Below are 18802 nucleotides of genomic sequence, written 5' to 3' on the forward strand. Positions count from 1 at the left end.
CCTCCCCAATCTTGTTTCCACCGCTCTTCTATCTCTACTGTACTATATGTTTCTTGTAAGAAAATTATACTATTCTTTTTAGTTTTGCACCATTCAAAAATATTCACTCTTTTTAACCTATCTCTTATTCCTCTAACATTTAATGTCATGAAAGATAATTTCACTGCCATGTTATTTTATGTGTAATTGTATCCAAAACCTTACATCGATAAACTCCAAAGAAACTTCCACACAATCTATTTCCACCGTGAGCAAATGTATAGAAAAAACTATCTGCAGCCAAACATATATGCATACTTATCGTCGAATAATATAAAAAATGCAAGCAGAATCCACCCCGTACCACACAACCCAACGCATTCATACACACAAGCATATTCACTACACACACAACACCCCCACACAAAACAACCAAAATCTGCTCTTCGGTGTACGTAAACATCCGAGAGCAAGAGCCTCCCCCTTTCCCTGTCAATTTAACTAGACCAATGACAGAATAAACCAATGAACATTTCTTCTTGCACAAGTCGATGAGAAATACGTTGTATTGTTATATAACCGTAATCTAATTTAAAAAAAATAAAAAAATAAAAATACAAAGAGCTTTTATCCCTTAACAAATGCCTTGAATTGTATTACGGAACCCGCTCGTCATAACTAAGTTAAATGATTTTCCTAAAATGCATTACAGTGAATTGACCGGCCCGCGTACCTAATTACAATACGCACCTTCTAATTAAAAATAAAAACACGATCCCAATAAACCAAATTCCCCCAAACGACACCAGTTCGGCAACCTAATAAACTGTTCGTGCAAACCGAACCCATCATGCTATCATTTACCAAGTTCTATAATTTGCATAATAAGCCTCACCCATGAATGAATAGGCTCACACACCTGATCGTTTTGTATGCACTCCGTAAAAAAAACTCCTAAAGGGCGTTCCCGACAACTCGAAAGAACACCAAACGTCAGCCCGACATAATGATAGGCAAGCATGCATACCGGATCCCAACACGTTCCTCCCTCTCAAAACATCACACCACCACCTGGCTTTAAAACAAAATAGTTTTGGCTGGGTGAACAGATCGGACCATTATCCAGATACTCGAATTGTTTTCACTTTACAGAAAAAGTTTTAAATATGTATCAGTCATTTACTAAGATATGTGAATTTACATAGAATGCGTTATCGAAATAAAGCTCATTGTAATATTAAAAAAAAGCCGTCGTTACCCAGATACTATGGCATTGTATAAAGGCGTTGCAATATACATCGTGAAAGAAAGCGGACGTTCAAAAGAGTTTATGGAAAGTACCTTGCAATAAAGCTCATTGTAATACCAAGAGCCGTGTTACCCAGATATTATGTTTTGCATAAATAGGCGTTACCACAAAGTACTTGAATATCGTGAAAGAGAACAAATCCCCAACAGACCAGCAAGGTTTATGGAAAGTACCTTGCAATAAAGCTCATTATAATACCAAGAGCCGTGTTACCCAAATATTGCGTTTTGCATATATTATAGGCGTTACAACAAAGTACTTAAATATTGTGAAAGAGAACAGATCCCCAACAGACCAGCAAGGTTTATGGAAAGTACCTTGCAATAAAGCTCATTGTAATACCAAGAGCCGTGTTACCCAGATATTATGTTTTGCATAAATAGGCGTTACAACAAAGTACTTAAAAATCGTGAAAGAGAACAGATCCCCAACAGACCATCAATACATTTACCCCTCTATCTGAATTTACATAGATTTGCGTTATAACATAATGAAATAGTCAATATACTGTTTAAGCATGTTTTGAGGGAAATGTTTCTTCTCACTTCACGCATGCATGCTTAGGGTTGTAATACAAATCCTGCTACAATTCTTTTTGTTTTCTTTTTTTTTTAAATACCAAGTTATATAATTTGCATATCATGCGTCACAAAATGATAAACAAATGATGAAACACTACTGCCAATTCGAAATAGCACCAGGGAATGTATCCGGACCGGTCCCCTCCCCAAGCATTTTAGCCCCCTTAATAAACAACACCACCTGGCACCATTGAAATATTTTGGAAACCTCACTCCTACACATACTTAACCCCTTTATTCCACAAGTGGCAAAGCTTAGAAAAGGGAACTGAAACCAACAGCCCTTGGCGCGACAATCTTATTAAAATATTATTATTGCTTTGGTTAGAACAATTAATGAACAACCATTGTCATATACGTGACAGGCTAGTTTAGCCCTAAAATTTCACATTGGCTAATGTGTAGTAAACATAAACAATACTTTATAACTTATAACTGGTACTTTCCTTAATTATTTCCTCGCTTATTCCTTCTCTTTCCCTCCCTTCTCCTCTCCTTTTCCCCTCTTCCTTCTTTTCCCCTTTCTCCCTCTTATCATTTCTCTTCTATTTTTCCTTTCCAAACTTCCACATTAAACCTGTCGTTTTCAATAGTATCCCCAAGTTGAAAGCACGTGAAATCTCCTCCATGCAGCCTTCATTAATGGGGAGGTAGATGGGGATGAACATAAATTCATCTCTTCCATACCAATAGATCGCTGACAGAGCAATAATAAACAAGCCCTGCCAAACAAACCATCAGCCTGAAGAATCTTTTATTTTAAAAAAGAAACTCAAAGTTGTCACTTCATCTCCGATATTCAACATGTAAGGCATTATGGAGACGAAGTTGAACAAAAATCAAACCTCGCCTTCCACATACCCAACAACGATGAGAAACCCGGGGCTTCACTTTATATTTAATATACACTACGATTATATACCATAAATTATCAGGAAAAACAAAAAATGTGTGTGATATTAACTCTTGATAAAAGTACGATAATCTTCTCAATTTTTGTATCATTTCTTTAAAACTAAACAAACAAAATATGTAGGCCTATATATTTATATACATTAAACAAAGATCCCTCTCATAATATACCTGACAGGCTAGTTTGACCCATACATTTCACATTGGCTAATGTATAGTTCACAATACTTTATAGCTTGTACTTTTCTTTTCCTCTTTCCCCATTTTATCTAATTATTTTTCCTTTCTTTTCCCCTCCCTCCTTTCCCTTCTCCTTTCCTCCTCTTCTCTCCTATCTCTTTCCTCTCTCTTTCATCTTCTTCTATTTTTTCTTTCCAAACTTCCACATTAAACCTGTCGTTTTCAATAGTATCCCCAAGTTGAAAGCACGTGAAATCTCCTCCATGCAGCCTTCATTAATGGGGAGGTAGATGGGGATAAAAATAAATTCATCTCTTCCATACCAATAGATCGCTGACAGAGCAATAATAAACAAGCCCTGCCAAACAAACCATCAGCCTGAAGAATCTTTTATTTTAAAAAAAGAACTCAATGTTGTCACTTCATCTCCGATCTTCAACATGTAAGGCATTATGGAGACGAAGTTGAACAAAATCAAACCTCGCCTTCCACATACCCAACAACGATGAGAAACCCGGGGCTTCACTTTATATTTCATGTACACTACGATTATATGTCATAAATTATCAGGAAAAAAAAAAGAAAAAAAAATTGTGTGATATTAACTCTTGATAAAAGTACGATAATCTTCTCAATTTTTGTATCATTTCTTTAAAACTGAACAAACAAAATATGTAGGCCTATATATTTATATACATTAAACAAAGATCCCTCTCATAATATACCTGACAGGCTAGTTTGACCCATACATTTCACATTGGCTAATGTATAGTTCACAATACTTTATAGCTTGTACTTTTCTTTTCCTCTTTCCCCATTTTATCTAATTATTTTTCCTTTCTTTTCCCCTCCCTCCTTTCCCTTCTCCTTTCCTCCTCTTCTCTCCTATCTCTTTCCTCTCTCTTTCATCTTCTTCTATTTTTTCTTTCCAAACTTCCACATTAAACCTGTCGTTTTCAATAGTATCCCCAAGTTGAAAGCACGTGAAATCTCCTCCATGCAGCCTTCATTAATGGGGAGGTAGATGGGGATAAAAATAAATTCATCTCTTCCATACCAATAGATCGCTGACAGAGCAATAATAAACAAGCCCTGCCAAACAAACCATCAGCCTGAAGAATCTTTTATTTTAAAAAAAGAACTCAATGTTGTCACTTCATCTCCGATCTTCAACATGCAAGGCATTATGGAGACGAAGTTGAACAAAATCAAACCTCGCCTTCCACATACCCAACAACGATGAGAAACCCGGGGCTTCACTTTATATTTCATGTACACTACGATTATATGTCATAAATTATCAGGAAAAAAAAAAGAAAAAAAATTTGTGTGATATTAACTCTTGATAAAAGTACGATAATCTTCTCAATTTTTGTATCATTTCTTTAAAACTGAACAAACAAAATATGTAGGCCTATATATTTATATACATTAAACAAAGATCCCTCTCATATACCTGACAGGCTAGTTTGACCCATACATTTCACATTGGCCAATGTATAGTCCACAATACTTTATAGCTTGTACTTTTCTTTTCTCAATTTCCTATGGAAAAGAGAAATCTTAATAACATATTAATTGGTGTAACATTCTTGATTACATAACTCATCAGCTATTACCACACTCTTTTTTTTGTTTACGAGAATGATATGAAAGGCATAAAGTAAATCTTGGAATATTATTCATCTTTGTCATATGAACCTATTTTACAGTAACAAAATGGTCTTTGACCTATTAAATGGCTGCACATTATGTTATTCTGTGTCCATGCCTGACAATCACTTTGAAGTTTATAAGTCAATCCTGGTTGCAGTTACTGTCTGAGTTAGGGTGAATCTCGCTGCTCATTCGTACAATTCTACACCATCATAATATGCTCTTGTAGGTAGCGCTTGCCTTTAGTATCTTATTAAACTCTTCTTTTGGCTGAAAAAAGTATTCACATTAACTTGCACATAATATAATCTACAACTGATTTCCAGTGAAAACAATACATGTAGCTCGCTTTTTGCTTCTCACACTGTAAAAAATACTTATCTGAAAACAGATCGTGGTAGGTCTCCTTGTAATCACAAACAAAATCATGAATTAGGGGTAGCTGGAAATTCAGGTTCTCCATAAGTCGTATGACATCTTGACTTGAGGCATGTCGTAGTAGAAACGAGAGCGTTACACTTGTTACATAAAACTTTTTCCTTCCTGGCGTAATGAAGTGCTCGATTAGAGCTGTAGAGTTCAAACGAATATTGTCGAAACGTGATTTCCATTGAAAACAATACATGTAGCTCTCTTTTTGCTTCACACACTGTAGCACATCTATGAAGTAAAGGATACTTATCTGAAAACAGATCGTGGTAGGTCTCCTTGTAATCACAAACAAAATCATGAATTAGGGGTAGCTGGAAATTCAGGTTCTCCATAAGTCGTATGACATCTTGACTTGAGGCCTGTCGTAGTAGAAACGAGAGCTTTACACTTGTTACATAAAACTTTTTCCTTCCTGGCGTAATGAAGTGCTCGATTAGAGCTGTAGAGTTCAAACGAAGATTGTCGAAACGTGATTTCCATTGAAAACAATACATGTTGTAGCTCTCTTTTTGCTTCACACACTGTAGCACATACTTGTTACATAAAACTTTTTCCTTCCTGGCGTAATGAAGTGCTCGATTTAGAGCTGTAGGATTCAAATGAAGATTGTCGAAACGTGACTCAATATCCCTTCTCCTCCGCTTCCATTCGGGAGCACTTGCCTCTCCATAGGCCGTATGACATCTTGACTAGAGGCATGTCGTAGCCAAATCGAGAGCATTGTCAGATGACACTTGTTGCATACAACTTTTTCCTTCCTGACATATTGATATGCTCCTATTTTGTAATGATTTAGAACTGTAGAACTCATACGAAGATTGTCGAAACTTGACTCAATATCCCCTCTCCTCAGCTTCCATTCGGGAGCACTTGCCTCTAATTTCTTATTAATCTCTTCTTTTGGCTGAACAGAGAATATTCCCTTTAGTCCCTGCTTTAACATTGCACTGTATCTTCCCATGTGTAAAGAGTAACTCGACGAACGAAACCGACTCGATCTGCAGATTTCCCGCATGAACTGAACTTTAGGTGACGCACAACTCAACAACAGTAGTCCGAAAACTTGCATTTAATTAATCTTCAGCTGATTTCCATTAAAGACGGTGCTCGACTATCCGAAATCAAATCGTGGTAGGTCTTCTACTTGTTATCACAAACAAAATCATGGCTTTGGGGTAGCTGTAAATTCAGTTCTCCATAGGCCGTATGACATCTTGACCCTCCTCTCGCAAACCTTGGATGAATCTTTGGTGGGCTGCCACTGGCAGCCACACCTTGTTTATGAATAGTTTGCTTGGTTCAGACTTTGAGAAGTACGCAAGTTTGCCTGCTTTTCTTGCCGCAAAAAGAGCTGGCATCTGCTTTTGCCTCAAATTCCTCATTCTCAATGGGATATCTTCCCGTATCGAAAGCCTTGTCCCTTTCAGGTTTCTCGCATTCTTCATAATGGTGTCCCTGTCCCTGTATCGAAAGAAGCGCGCCTTAATGGGGCGTGGCATGGTTTTCGTCATGATCCTATGCACCCTCTGATATTCTACGGCATCGGCCTCTTCTTCTGACATCTTCAAATTATTAATGTAGAAATCCTTCATAACTTGTTTGATGTCTTCTCCTTCCTTCTCTGGTAGTCCCATGAAAATAAGGTTCTCTCTTGCCACGTACACGGCAAGTTTGTCAATTTCCATTTGAAGAGCCGCTTCATTTTCCATTGCTTTCGCTTCCATCATCCTCATTTTCTTCTTAATCTCATCCAACTCCTTACTTTGAAAATCAATTGCTTCCTTTAAATCTTTGAATTGAGATTCAATATGCTTCATTTGCTCTTTAATGTTAGCCTCCAGGGAAGAGAATCTTTCTCCTAATCTCTCTGTCTGCTGCTCCAGCAGCCGTCGGAGAGTCGGAAGCAGGTTTGTATCAGGGCTTGGGGGGCTCGAACCGGCATCAGCTCTCGGTCTCTTCGTAGATCCTTTTCCTGTATTACGTAAGTTGCTGGCCATATTTTCTATCACGCGTTCCAATGGGATTCGGGAGAGGCTCAAAAAACTCGTGTCTACTCTACGAACATCACAAACACACATTTTTTTTCCTCCATATATCTTCTAAATCGTATTTATTTAAAAATTCCTTAATCAAATCAATAACCCGAGATTTCACCGGTGTTTTTGACCCCACATAATCTAATTTTCCATCCAATATACTATTGAAATCACCTCCTAATAAAACTAAATAGTCCCGATCACACTGATCAAAAATACTTTCATCTAACTTCTTCAAAAATTCAATTTGTAAAGTTTCTTTATCTCTCGTTGGAAAATAAACATTAACCAATAGCATTTTAACCCTTTGTATTTCACCTTTAAAAATAATGTATCTCCCCTCTTCATCTACTTTAATTTTTTTTTCTTCAAAATCTAAATGATTAGAAAATAAAATAAGAACCCCTCTACTATGGTTAGACCCATGACTAAAAAACATTGGCCCTCCCCAATCTTGTTTCCACCGCTCTTCTATCTCTACTGTACTATATGTTTCTTGTAAGAAAATTATACTATTCTTTTTAGTTTTGCACCATTCAAAAATATTCACTCTTTTTAACCTATCTCTTATTCCTCTAACATTTAATGTCATGAAAGATAATTTCACTGCCATGTTATTTTATGTGTAATTGTATCCAAAACCTTACATCGATAAACTCCAAAGAAACTTCCACACAATCTATTTCCACCGTGAGCAAATGTATAGAAAAAACTATCTGCAGCCAAACATATATGCATACTTATCGTCGAATAATATAAAAAATGCAAGCAGAATCCACCCCGTACCACACAACCCAACGCATTCATACACACAAGCATATTCACTACACACACAACACCCCCACACAAAACAACCAAAATCTGCTCTTCGGTGTACGTAAACATCCGAGAGCAAGAGCCTCCCCCTTTCCCTGTCAATTTAACTAGACCAATGACAGAATAAACCAATGAACATTTCTTCTTGCACAAGTCGATGAGAAATACGTTGTATTGTTATATAACCGTAATCTAATTTAAAAAAAATAAAAAAATAAAAATACAAAGAGCTTTTATCCCTTAACAAATGCCTTGAATTGTATTACGGAACCCGCTCGTCATAACTAAGTTAAATGATTTTCCTAAAATGCATTACAGTGAATTGACCGGCCCGCGTACCTAATTACAATACGCACCTTCTAATTAAAAATAAAAACACGATCCTTAAAAATAAAAACACGATCCTTAAAAATAAAAACACGATCCTTAAAAATAAAAACACGATCCCAATACACAGACACACAGTTACACACACACACACACACACGCCGCATTCATTGTGCATACGAGCCGGTCATTTTGCATTGATCTATTTCACGTGACTTCGATCTTCCGTGTAAATTTTAGTTTCTTATTTTTCACCGGCCGTGGCCATTTAGAATAGATCACTGAACTAGGCTAGGCGACGCGACGAAAGGATTTTCACGGGTCTCCTTTCTTACGTTCAGCCAAGTAAGAAAGTATGCCATGGATGTATAACTTGGATATATATTTCTGGAGGTGTGGAAAGCCCTTCAGCGGGGAATGTCAGGAAAATGCAGTAGGAAAATTACTAAATTCCTACTCTGAAAAACCCAAATTTTGCCGGGTCGTTTATACAGATAGAGCAGAAGCCGGACCCACCATCACCGGTGCACTTCGGCCCTGAGCTTCCGGGTAGCACTTGCTGGCAATCTGGTAGTAGTGCTAGCTGGAGAGAGGAGTTATGGCTGAAGCTGAAGCGAGTGCAACCGACGGCGAGGAGGATGGAAAGTTACGCGATTCATCTGAAAAGTTACGGGATTCATCTGAAAATGATGGTGAGATTTAAAAGCACGAATTATTACATTTGCTTGTACATATTGTAGGGCATGTCTATTGTCATGAATTTATGAAAACATGTTTGTTATTTTCATTTTTCACATGAATAATATTCTATGCAGCTGTGTCATTTTGACATTGCAAAACAAAGATTCACATGTCTGCGTTCTCCTTAATTTTACATGAAGTAATTCAGTACATTTTTATGTGACAGATCGAGGCTTGTGAAGAGATTTCTGATTTTGAACTTTTCTTGATATTGTGCATGGAGTAGTCTAGACTCACTACACTAGTCTATAATGCCCATGGAGATGAACTTGTTGTTGTTGCGTGTTTTTTTAATATAAGATCTGCGCTTTTTTTGCATATTCACAGGGGTTCAGACAAGGTCTGGACAAAGTGGTCATAGAATCTATTTAGAACTCTACTTGTTGTAAATGTTATGCAAATGAGTTGTAATTGGAAGAAAAGTGGGAAAGTGTGAACCTACTTTGATGATGTGACTGTGAGTGAGGGTCATCATCTTCTTCTTCTTCTTGGTCTCCCTCTGCTTTTTGCTAGAAATCAGCAACAGAATGCTGCGTGTATGTCCATAAGCAGGTTGATTAGTCATAAAGAGATGAGATACGGTTTACATGAATCTTGTATAAAAGACTTGTATTCAGTTCATACATGTAATACAGTATATTTGAGAAGGGAGGAGAAGAAAGCGAGGTACATGTAATATCATCTTTGTGACAGAGTCAGAGATGTGATTACAAAAATAAAAGCAAAAGACAAAGAAGACACAAAGAAGAAAAGAAGAAAATAAAAAGAAGACAACTAAATATGAGAAACACACAGTGAAGATAGTCAGGCATGGTTGCCCGATAGGATACTACATGTACATTTACAATGTGTACTGTACATGTACGGACTGTACACATTTAATTGAGTATTGTCCCCTTCATTTTTAATCAGTGCAATTATAGCAACGACAATTTGAGAGTGAGTCTGGCACTGTTAAAGAAGAATGAGAGAGAGAGAGAGAGGGGGGGGGGGGGGGGGGAAGGGAAGGGTAGAGTACACATCATGTACATACTGTATACAGTATGTAGGAGAGAGTGAAGATGGAAAATAAATGTTTTCAAAAAATTGCATTTGATTAACTATGTACATGTGTAGGTATCTTCAAGACTGTCACTATGAACACGGCGGACAAAGAAAGTGTAGAACAGGTGTCACATGCAATTATTCACCTGTTCTACATATTTTTACATAATAGAAGTGAAGGGATGTTCCTTTGTCTACCACAGCAATTGTTGAGGGTAGATTGATGAACTGTATATTTTGTCCTCTTTCTTTGTCCGTCATATTCATAGTGTGTAGGCCTTGTGAACAAGTTGGAAATGTTTACAAAGACATGAACTACATGGATGTACATGTACACCATGTATACATGTACATGTATATGTTCATGTTCATCTTAGAATACATTGCCTGTTACATTCAAAATAAATACTATTTGCCAGTAGTTGTAGGAAATCAGTCAGTCATCAGTATCACCTTGCTTCAAATCTTACTAATTATGTGTACAGGTGTACGTGTATAGTCAGTAGAATATGGAAATATTTAATGTACATGTAAGATATTCAGATTAGAAAATAAATGAACTATTTAAAAAAAATTATTATGAGTACAATATCCAATGTTATCTGTTATGAGTGATTTATCAGTTTTAGATATAAATAATCATCACTACATGTACCTGTACATTACACAAATGTAATAATGTTTAATTAATGAAGCATGATATTGAACTCAAAGAGTTGAATCATTTCAAACTACAGAATATTTAGATTATACATTTGTAATGAATCATTTTCACATTTTATTACAAATACAGCACAGAAAAAAAATGTATGAGCATAGGGCACGATGAGCTATTTAGCACTGTACATGTACAGTGTACATGTGTACTGTAGCTTCAAAACAGCTCTGGTGTTTCCAAACCAATACATTAGATAAAAGTCACTGCAATTGTCTTTGTTCTCAAGCAAATCCAAAAAGAGCACCTGTTATTCTGATAATAATTACAAAATCTTACCCAGAAAAAGAGTCTTACAGTAATTTTGCCTCATTTCTGAATTATTAGCAGAGTAATGGTAAATAAAAACTATAAATAATATTTCTGGTAACTTATAGTGGATGTACATGTACAATGTAACATACTCTTGATTGTATTAAAGGGCTATGACTAGTCAAGTGCATTGCTTTCAAAAAGAGAAATACATATGTATACCGTACAGTACATGTACATGTACATGTATGTAGTTGATGGCATCACAAAGACAAAGACAATTCATGCTACATTTCAATTGAGCATGCAAAATACACATGAAAATTGTGATTGGGCTAGTTGGTCTGGTACACAACCCAAAATGAAACCTTAGAAACATCATGGCCATAGTCATGTATGTTTACATGTATTGTACATGTACATACACTCATACGTACAGGTGTATATTGTGAAGTGAGATAGGGGGCAGGGGACTTCAAATCTACAAAACTTGTGGTCTAGGACTACTTTTTGTTTGATTGCATAGATCTGTCAAATCTGTATTCAGTAGAATGATGTACATGTACATGTACAGTACATGTACATTTAAATGCTGTTTGAAATATTAAATAAAAATATTGATTTCACTTTTTCACAACCCTATTAACAACAACAAAATTAAAAAGAAATTATCAAGAGGGGCAGTACATATAAATATAATTGTTCAGTAACTAAGAAATTTCAGGGACTGGCCGCAAGGGTTCATTACTGTTGACCTGCAATATATAAAACCAGTGCAGAAATATGTAAAAATTAAATGCAGACACGTGTGATGATATTGAGAGAGAAATACAAAGCCTTGCAATTACTACTGTACGCAATATTTGATATTAAAGAGGAAACAAGTTGTCATACATAAAGCCCTGAAGTGGCAGAACTCAAGCGTATTACGCTCTTCACTCTAATTGAGCACCCCTGTGCCCATACATTGATTTTGAAGTTTGCCCGGTGTGTTGTAGCTTGTCAATGGATAACCAGATTTGGGGTTATTGAGTCCCTAATAACCCTGCAAAAACACAGCAACACAGTGCGCTGGAGTGTGTGTAGTATAAAGCCCACAGGACTGCTCTGTGTACAGGGGTACTACTGTAGGCTGTACACACGGAGCATAGCAATGGGAAAGCTAGTGAGAGAGAATTAGTCTTGCATGGTCAACATTCAGACCTTATTTCTCCCTTATAACTCAATCACTTTACTCATTAATACAATGTAGAAATGTAACAAGTTGAAATGACATTTTGTTCAACTCTTTATTTTTTTGATACTATCATGCGTTTAATAGTTGCTAGCCTTCTTTTTACTTTGTGCAGATCAGTACACAAAGAACAATAAGGGCATGAGGCCAAGGATATGAAAAAGTGATTTCTTGGAAAGACACACAGTCAATAGCCTTGCCCCTGATGATGGTTTACCGGTACTGAGAATACCAGGGCCTGTGGTGCGCCCGCCTTTCATACATGTACTGTACATGTAAGGCTGCCCTTTCTATTTGCCTAAGATTTAGTACTAATATTGTACATGCACATTATGTATTTTTCTATGCATTTTGTGTATATTGTACATGTACATGTACATGTGTCATTATTCACCATATTGTGCAGAGTGGAATATACACACCTCTACATGTACATTTGTACCTCTCAACATGTACATTGTACAGTGTGTACAACATGTACATTACATGTACATGCTCATTTGATGTACATGTAGATGTGTATAATTTGTGTTGTTTTGTTGTTGAAATACCTGTTGTGTAAAATGTACTGTACTGTCAGATTGTGTCAGGACGTATCGAACTGACATTACCGGTACACTGTCTCAAAACGATCCAGGATTAGAACCCCTTCCCATACAATGAATGTAAAGCAGACCATCTGCTAAATCTTCCCAATGGCCTGCATTCTACATTCATGTGTACATTGTACATGTAGGTCCAAGAACATGTAAATACATGTAGTACATGTACATTACATGTACAGTAGGCCTACCAATGTATAATGCTGTTGATGTTCATCTGTACTTTATACATTGAGTCAGGACATACTGTATGGAACTGACATTTACTGGTACATGTTCATGTGCACATGGAAATTCATGTAAAGAACGATCATGTTTGTATATACATGTACATGTACATGTAAATGGTAGAACCTTGCAATGAGCAATGTTTATTGTGATACATAAGAAATTGTGCTCGGCCTTCTTTTCAAACCTGGCAAATGTACATTTAGGGACATACTGTACATACTGTACATGTCATTGCCAGAGACACCAAGTTCAAAGATCAGCAATGTTCAGAATAATACAAGTAAGATGTACACTTATTTTTTTGTGATGTACATTGTAGCCTACTGCAGGTCTCTACAAATTTATATACCTGTAAATTCAGAATTTTTGTGAAGACTGATGGCCTACATGTATGTAGGGTAAAATTTAAGGTTTTGTATTGTGTATACAGTACTTGTGTAATTTGTATATACATCACAATCATGTAGACTGACATTACTTGTAGAACCAAAGTGTGTGAATCCTTGTTGTTGTTTATAGCATCTGGGTTTTATCATCAAGAGAAGTGAGATTTCCTTGTTGGTTCTTGTTTTCTTTCGTGGAGCTCTTTCGGGTGTGACTGAAGGAGTGAAGACATGATCTGCTTGACTGCATTTTATCAAAGTCCCTGGTTTCACTGCACAGTGCATTATGTTTGCATAGAGTCTCCAATACAAGACTATCGCTCCCTGACCTGGGATTGCATCAAAACAGAGGGGGATGGTGTAATCCCTTGACTGGACAAAACAACCAAGGGACGGGCGCTGCTGGGATAAGAGACACGTGTACTTCAATGTACAAGTAGGCCCCATGTGTCTGGACACATGTAGAGGGTCCCTGAATGCACAATTGATTTGTGTTCACACAATGCATGACCCAGTGGGCAGTGATCTACTGGTACATGTATATTTACATGTCGTCTGTACCAGGTTGTCATCTGTACCAGGGAGATGAGAGGGAAAGGTGTTAACTCTTTGTTAAAGACTATGAGTCAATGCCCTTCTTTCTAAAGATGATGTATTTGTTTGATATATGGAATGGGCTACAATATATTGGAAGACTAATAGGGGGAACAGAAAAACCATTATGCCCATTGAATTAGGGGAGTGGGGTATAGACATGTTCCAACTTGACTCTGAGAGTGTGGCCTGTCAAGTCCAGGCTATAAAATGTACACTGTGCATGCACATGTTTAAATTCATTTACTGTACATGGATACTCCCAGCTAGGACACTCCTGTAGAAATATATTTAATACGCAGATGTAATTAGCTTATTAGAAGTCATCTTTGTACATGTAAGACCTGCAATGTAAATGTAAGATACTGTACATGTACATGAAGCTATAGGCCTGCAAATCAAAGACAAAAAATAAACAGTACACCCACATGTAAAATAAAATGTGTGAGAATTGTTGTGAGGATGAGGTTGAAGTTCCAAAGAAATATGTGTACATGTAGCCTTCAATCTTCATCATAAATGTTATACATTCAGACTTCAGAGTATATTGCAAATGTAGTTTGTACTGTAGTCACCTACAATGTACATGTATACAAAATGTACATGTAGTTCCCTTTGTTTAATCTCTGTTTACATGCGTAACCACCATTCTATTGAGCGTATGGGATGTGACACTGTCATGAACCTGTATCGGACATTAAAGGCTCCAGATACACGCAGGCCTACATTTGTACACGTACATCATATCCAACGTGACAGTGAATGTGTGGGACACAAGCAAGTGCCTTTCTTTCTTAGTCTGTCAGCTCAGACTCTATTCTGTCACCCTGGCCTGATAAAGTCACTGCGACTGGCACCAATCCCAAATCAGGTTTAGTTTGCAGGCCTGTACAAACCCTTGTCGGTCAGTAGACCTGTTCTCATCAGCTCGAAATTGCCAAATATCCCACTATTTTCAGACTCGAGGATATTATCCCGATGCTCGAAATCGCGTCTTCACCAGATTGATACGCTCATCATAAACGAGCTCAAAATATAATCTTGAGATTGACGCATGCGCACTTCAGAGACCGACTATACAACCAGCGTGCGGATTTTACCCGTGCTGTAAAACATAAAGAGGTACCGGCTGTGCATACATGCAGCGCAGGTGAGAACAGGTGCTACAAGCTAGTTTATTTACAAACACGGTAAACCGGAAATCGTTGTGCATGATGGGATCAGGATATTTGACTCCGTACTTCGGTCTGTTGAAGACTGTCCCGCTATTTAGGAAATAGCGGGATATTTTGCAAACTAGACAAACATTTCTTGGGATATTATCCCGACAAAATATCCAGCTAACCACTACTTCGGGCTGATGAAGACGCAAATTAGCTGGGTAGTGAGCATTGCAGCAGTGTCTGCATGCTGAGACTACAATATACCAGGGACATGAACAGACTCTGTATAAAGTACAGCCACTCCTGACACAACAAAAATTGGAACGATCTTAGCTCTGCTCAAGCCTTCAAGGCTGTAAAAATTGTGGTAAATTGTCAAATTAGAGTCAGTGCTTGTAGACTAATTCAGGCTGGGCAATACACCTGTACATGTACGTACATGTAAGAGTAGTCTACAGCCGATTCAGACCCTTCATCATGTATCATGCTGAGGTTTTGTGCCAGCAAACTATTTACATTTACTGTCCTCGGGGCGACAGGAAGTGGGATGCATGTCGAGCCAAATCGGACTTGTTTCGACAAGTGCATTATTTTTCTATTGTTTGTTATTTTCCTGTGGGAGATGGATATAAAAAGGCATCTTCCATGAATTATCCTTGTTATCTAATTTTTGTCATATTTGGAAACGTAAAGCTGTTAGAAAGTAGTCAGTCAAAGGGATCAAGTGCTTTATTGGAAAGTCGTCATGGCGCCAAATGCTCTATTTTGTTGCCCAGGTCATAGTGGTATGTTCAAATTTGTGTTTTTTTTTAGATATGAAGAAATTGTTTTGTTAATTGCTAATGTGTTTTTAACTATTTAGGCTAAGATGCAAATAATTGAAAACACTCAGGAAGCTTGATACCTATACAGGTACATGTACAGCTCTAGTTCTTCACAGAGATTGTTGCAATAATAAAGACTCCTTCAGTGCATTTGTTGTGCCCAGATTTCCAGGTATTTTGCATCAGTTGATCCAAATTCTGAGAAAATGACAAAAGGAGAAAAGTAGCTGTTTTCTGAGAGTAGCTGAGGACAAAGCATATTTATGCCTTTGCCTGGATTAATGGATGCACACAAAAAAATGAAAAACATCTTGTAGTATAAGACAAGAAACTGTACAGGTTATAAAAATGGAACTCTGGCCACTTATTTCAAGGCTAAAATGTACTGTACAGAATGGGAACATTGAAATAAGTGGTCAGAGTTCCAGCCTTACATGTGTAGGTGAATTAAACTCCCTCAAATTATAAACAACTTTATTTCTCACAGCTTTATGATATTTCATTTGCAATGGGGTCTCAATTTAATCACTCAAATATATTCTCTCAGTTTCTGTAGGCCTTAATATGACTTTGCATTTCAATCCTTGTAATAAGTTCATTTATGAAAGCAGAAATATAAGATAAACAGAATGGCAACAGTTTGAAATAAATCAGACTAATAATTAAAAAAAAAGTGGAGCAGTGTGTGGAGCGCTTTGTAACCGCAAGGAAAAGGCGCTATATATCAAATATCTTTTGATTGATTGATTAAAACTTTTGAAATATGTGATCCATAAATCAATGTAAATCTCAAATTGGCAGTTTGGTCAGTGAATTATGCGTAGTTGCAGATAAATCTGTTGTGCCAAAATATAATTTCTGTCTTCTCCTGAGTGCCTTCTCCCTTGTGGGCTTGTGGCTTTACTCAAAAAATATATTATGGATACCATATTATAGGTTTTCTAAAGAGAGTAGACCCTCCTGAGTCGTATGATTGTGAACAATTGAAATTTTAGTCAATTTGTGTGTTGGAACAAAAGTCATCTGCCACTACATCACTGATTCAGGTGACTTGGGCTGCGTTCATGCTTGATTTTGACGGCCAGAATCAGGCATCTGTTACGCGTTTAGTTTAAAACACGGTTGCGTCTTAGCTCACTTTTGTAGAATCACCGAAAAACGGCGATCACGATCGCCGATCGTAAACTCACAAAAAGATGCGTTTACAATTTGTAAACGCGTTTAAATGGGGTCAACGCACTGACCTCTAGTGGGTCTACGTAGCATGCACAGTGAAGGTTTGCGAATCCAGCTGGAAGACCAATTAAGGCCACACACTGAGAATTGCCTGGGGGAGCCAGAGAAGTAAGCATGAACACTACATCGTGGAACTGCGATCACGATGAGCGTTTACGATGAGCGTTTCAGATCGCTCATTCTGCCTTCAAAAGTTAAGCATGAACGCAGCCTTGGAGAGCCTACATTTATACATTTTACCTGTAGTGATTACAACTTTAGAAAACAAATCATAATTTTCTCATTTTTTGTCTGATTTCATTTAAATTTTCACCAGCCTACTTTTGATTTTTCTGCTTTCCTGTAGAGTAGTTTGCTATCGAGGTTGGATTTCCCTTTAAGGGTATCCAACTACCGTATCCACTATCAAGTTTTTTTTTTTTTATACTTTTCTCACTCTAAAACCCTTGAAACCCCCTCAATCAATAGTTTCTAATTTCCTGTTTCACTTGCCAATATTTGGGTTGCAATAATACACAGTCCCTGCATGTCCTACTCTGCACCATGTAGACTACTAGACTTGATTGATTTTAATCCAGAGATGAAAGTAAAAAGTACACCTTAACAAAAAAAATTACAGGAGCTTTTCTTGATTTAATATAATGACAATGTGATTTAATTTCCCCCCTTTTATATTTGGTTAATGTTCCCTTAATTTTTAAAAATATCATTTGTATTTTTACCAGAGCTGTTGTTCAGTTTTTCAGAGTTCTTTGTAGCTTTCAAGAGCTTTCACTCACTGCTCATGTGTATGTATTAAAAAACAAAGTTTCCTGATAGAGATATTCCTCAGTACTAATAGAGATATTCCTCAGTAGTAAAATGACTATACAAATTAGGATGTAATTGGCAGGGCTACATGTTTTTATCGGCCAACTGGTATTTTTCCACACCATTATATAAATACATGTACATGTACTGTACATGTACATATATGTAGCTGTTACTTCATAGTGCATCATGGCTGTGTTGCGATGCCTCAACAGTCCTGTGATTGTGAGCTTTCAATCACTGCTCATGTGTATTAAAAAAAAATAATAACCTTCCTGATAGAGATATTCCTCTGTAGTAAAATGATGATAAACGTACCGTAGGATGTCATTGGCAGGGCCACAGGTTTATTGGCCAACTGGGATTTTTCCACACCAAATATATAAATAGCTGTTACTCCATAGTGCATCATGGCTGTGTTGAGGTGCGGTACTGTATGGTCCTTTGATTGTGTTTACAATAGCCAGATAATAGTAGTTTGCAAGCGCTTACCCTTGTCATTTGCTGTGCCCAGCAGTGTCTGCACTGTGAGACTATTGCCATCAAATTGTTTGACAAATGTGGCCAGTGATTTTATACTTGTAGGAGCAGCATCCACAAAAATATCCTCATTATCTTTGACCCATGGGTTGAAGTGGAAAACCAGTTACACAAGCCAACACCAGGCTTGCAAGTCTAACAGTCTATTGGCTTTTATCATTTATTGCACATCACATTTTTGGTTTAAGAAAAATTGCACTGTGTC

At 37.1% G+C, this 18802-nt stretch overlaps 1 protein-coding gene and 1 long non-coding RNA gene across 3 annotated transcripts in view; one reads left to right on the forward strand and one right to left on the reverse strand.

The window, feature by feature from the left end:
• Window positions 1-527: 527 nt before the first annotated feature.
• On the reverse strand, window positions 528-1678 carry LOC115919959. The gene is made up of 2 exons (XR_004062081.1): window positions 1606-1678; window positions 528-1320 (listed from the first exon to the last, which is right to left on the reverse strand). It is a non-coding gene; the product is annotated as an uncharacterized LOC115919959 (long non-coding RNA).
• A 6800-nt stretch (window positions 1679-8478) lies between these two features.
• Window positions 8479-18802, forward strand: part of LOC586924 — a 36714-nt gene continuing 26390 nt past the window's right edge. The window contains exon 1 of one of the 2 annotated variants that reach the window (XM_011665289.2): window positions 8479-8920. In XM_011665289.2, coding sequence (XP_011663591.2) covers window positions 8827-8920 — 94 coding nt within the window. In that variant the 5' untranslated portion in view covers window positions 8479-8826. Of the gene's footprint in view, window positions 8921-15782; window positions 15973-18802 lie in introns of those variants that run through there. The other variant, XM_011665290.2, reaches the window with a different exon arrangement.

The sequence above is a fragment of the Strongylocentrotus purpuratus genome, unplaced genomic scaffold (assembly GCF_000002235.5).
Source record: "Strongylocentrotus purpuratus isolate Spur 01 unplaced genomic scaffold, Spur_5.0 spur5_scaffold_7, whole genome shotgun sequence".
Classification (NCBI taxonomy): Eukaryota; Metazoa; Echinodermata; class Echinoidea; order Camarodonta; family Strongylocentrotidae; genus Strongylocentrotus; species Strongylocentrotus purpuratus.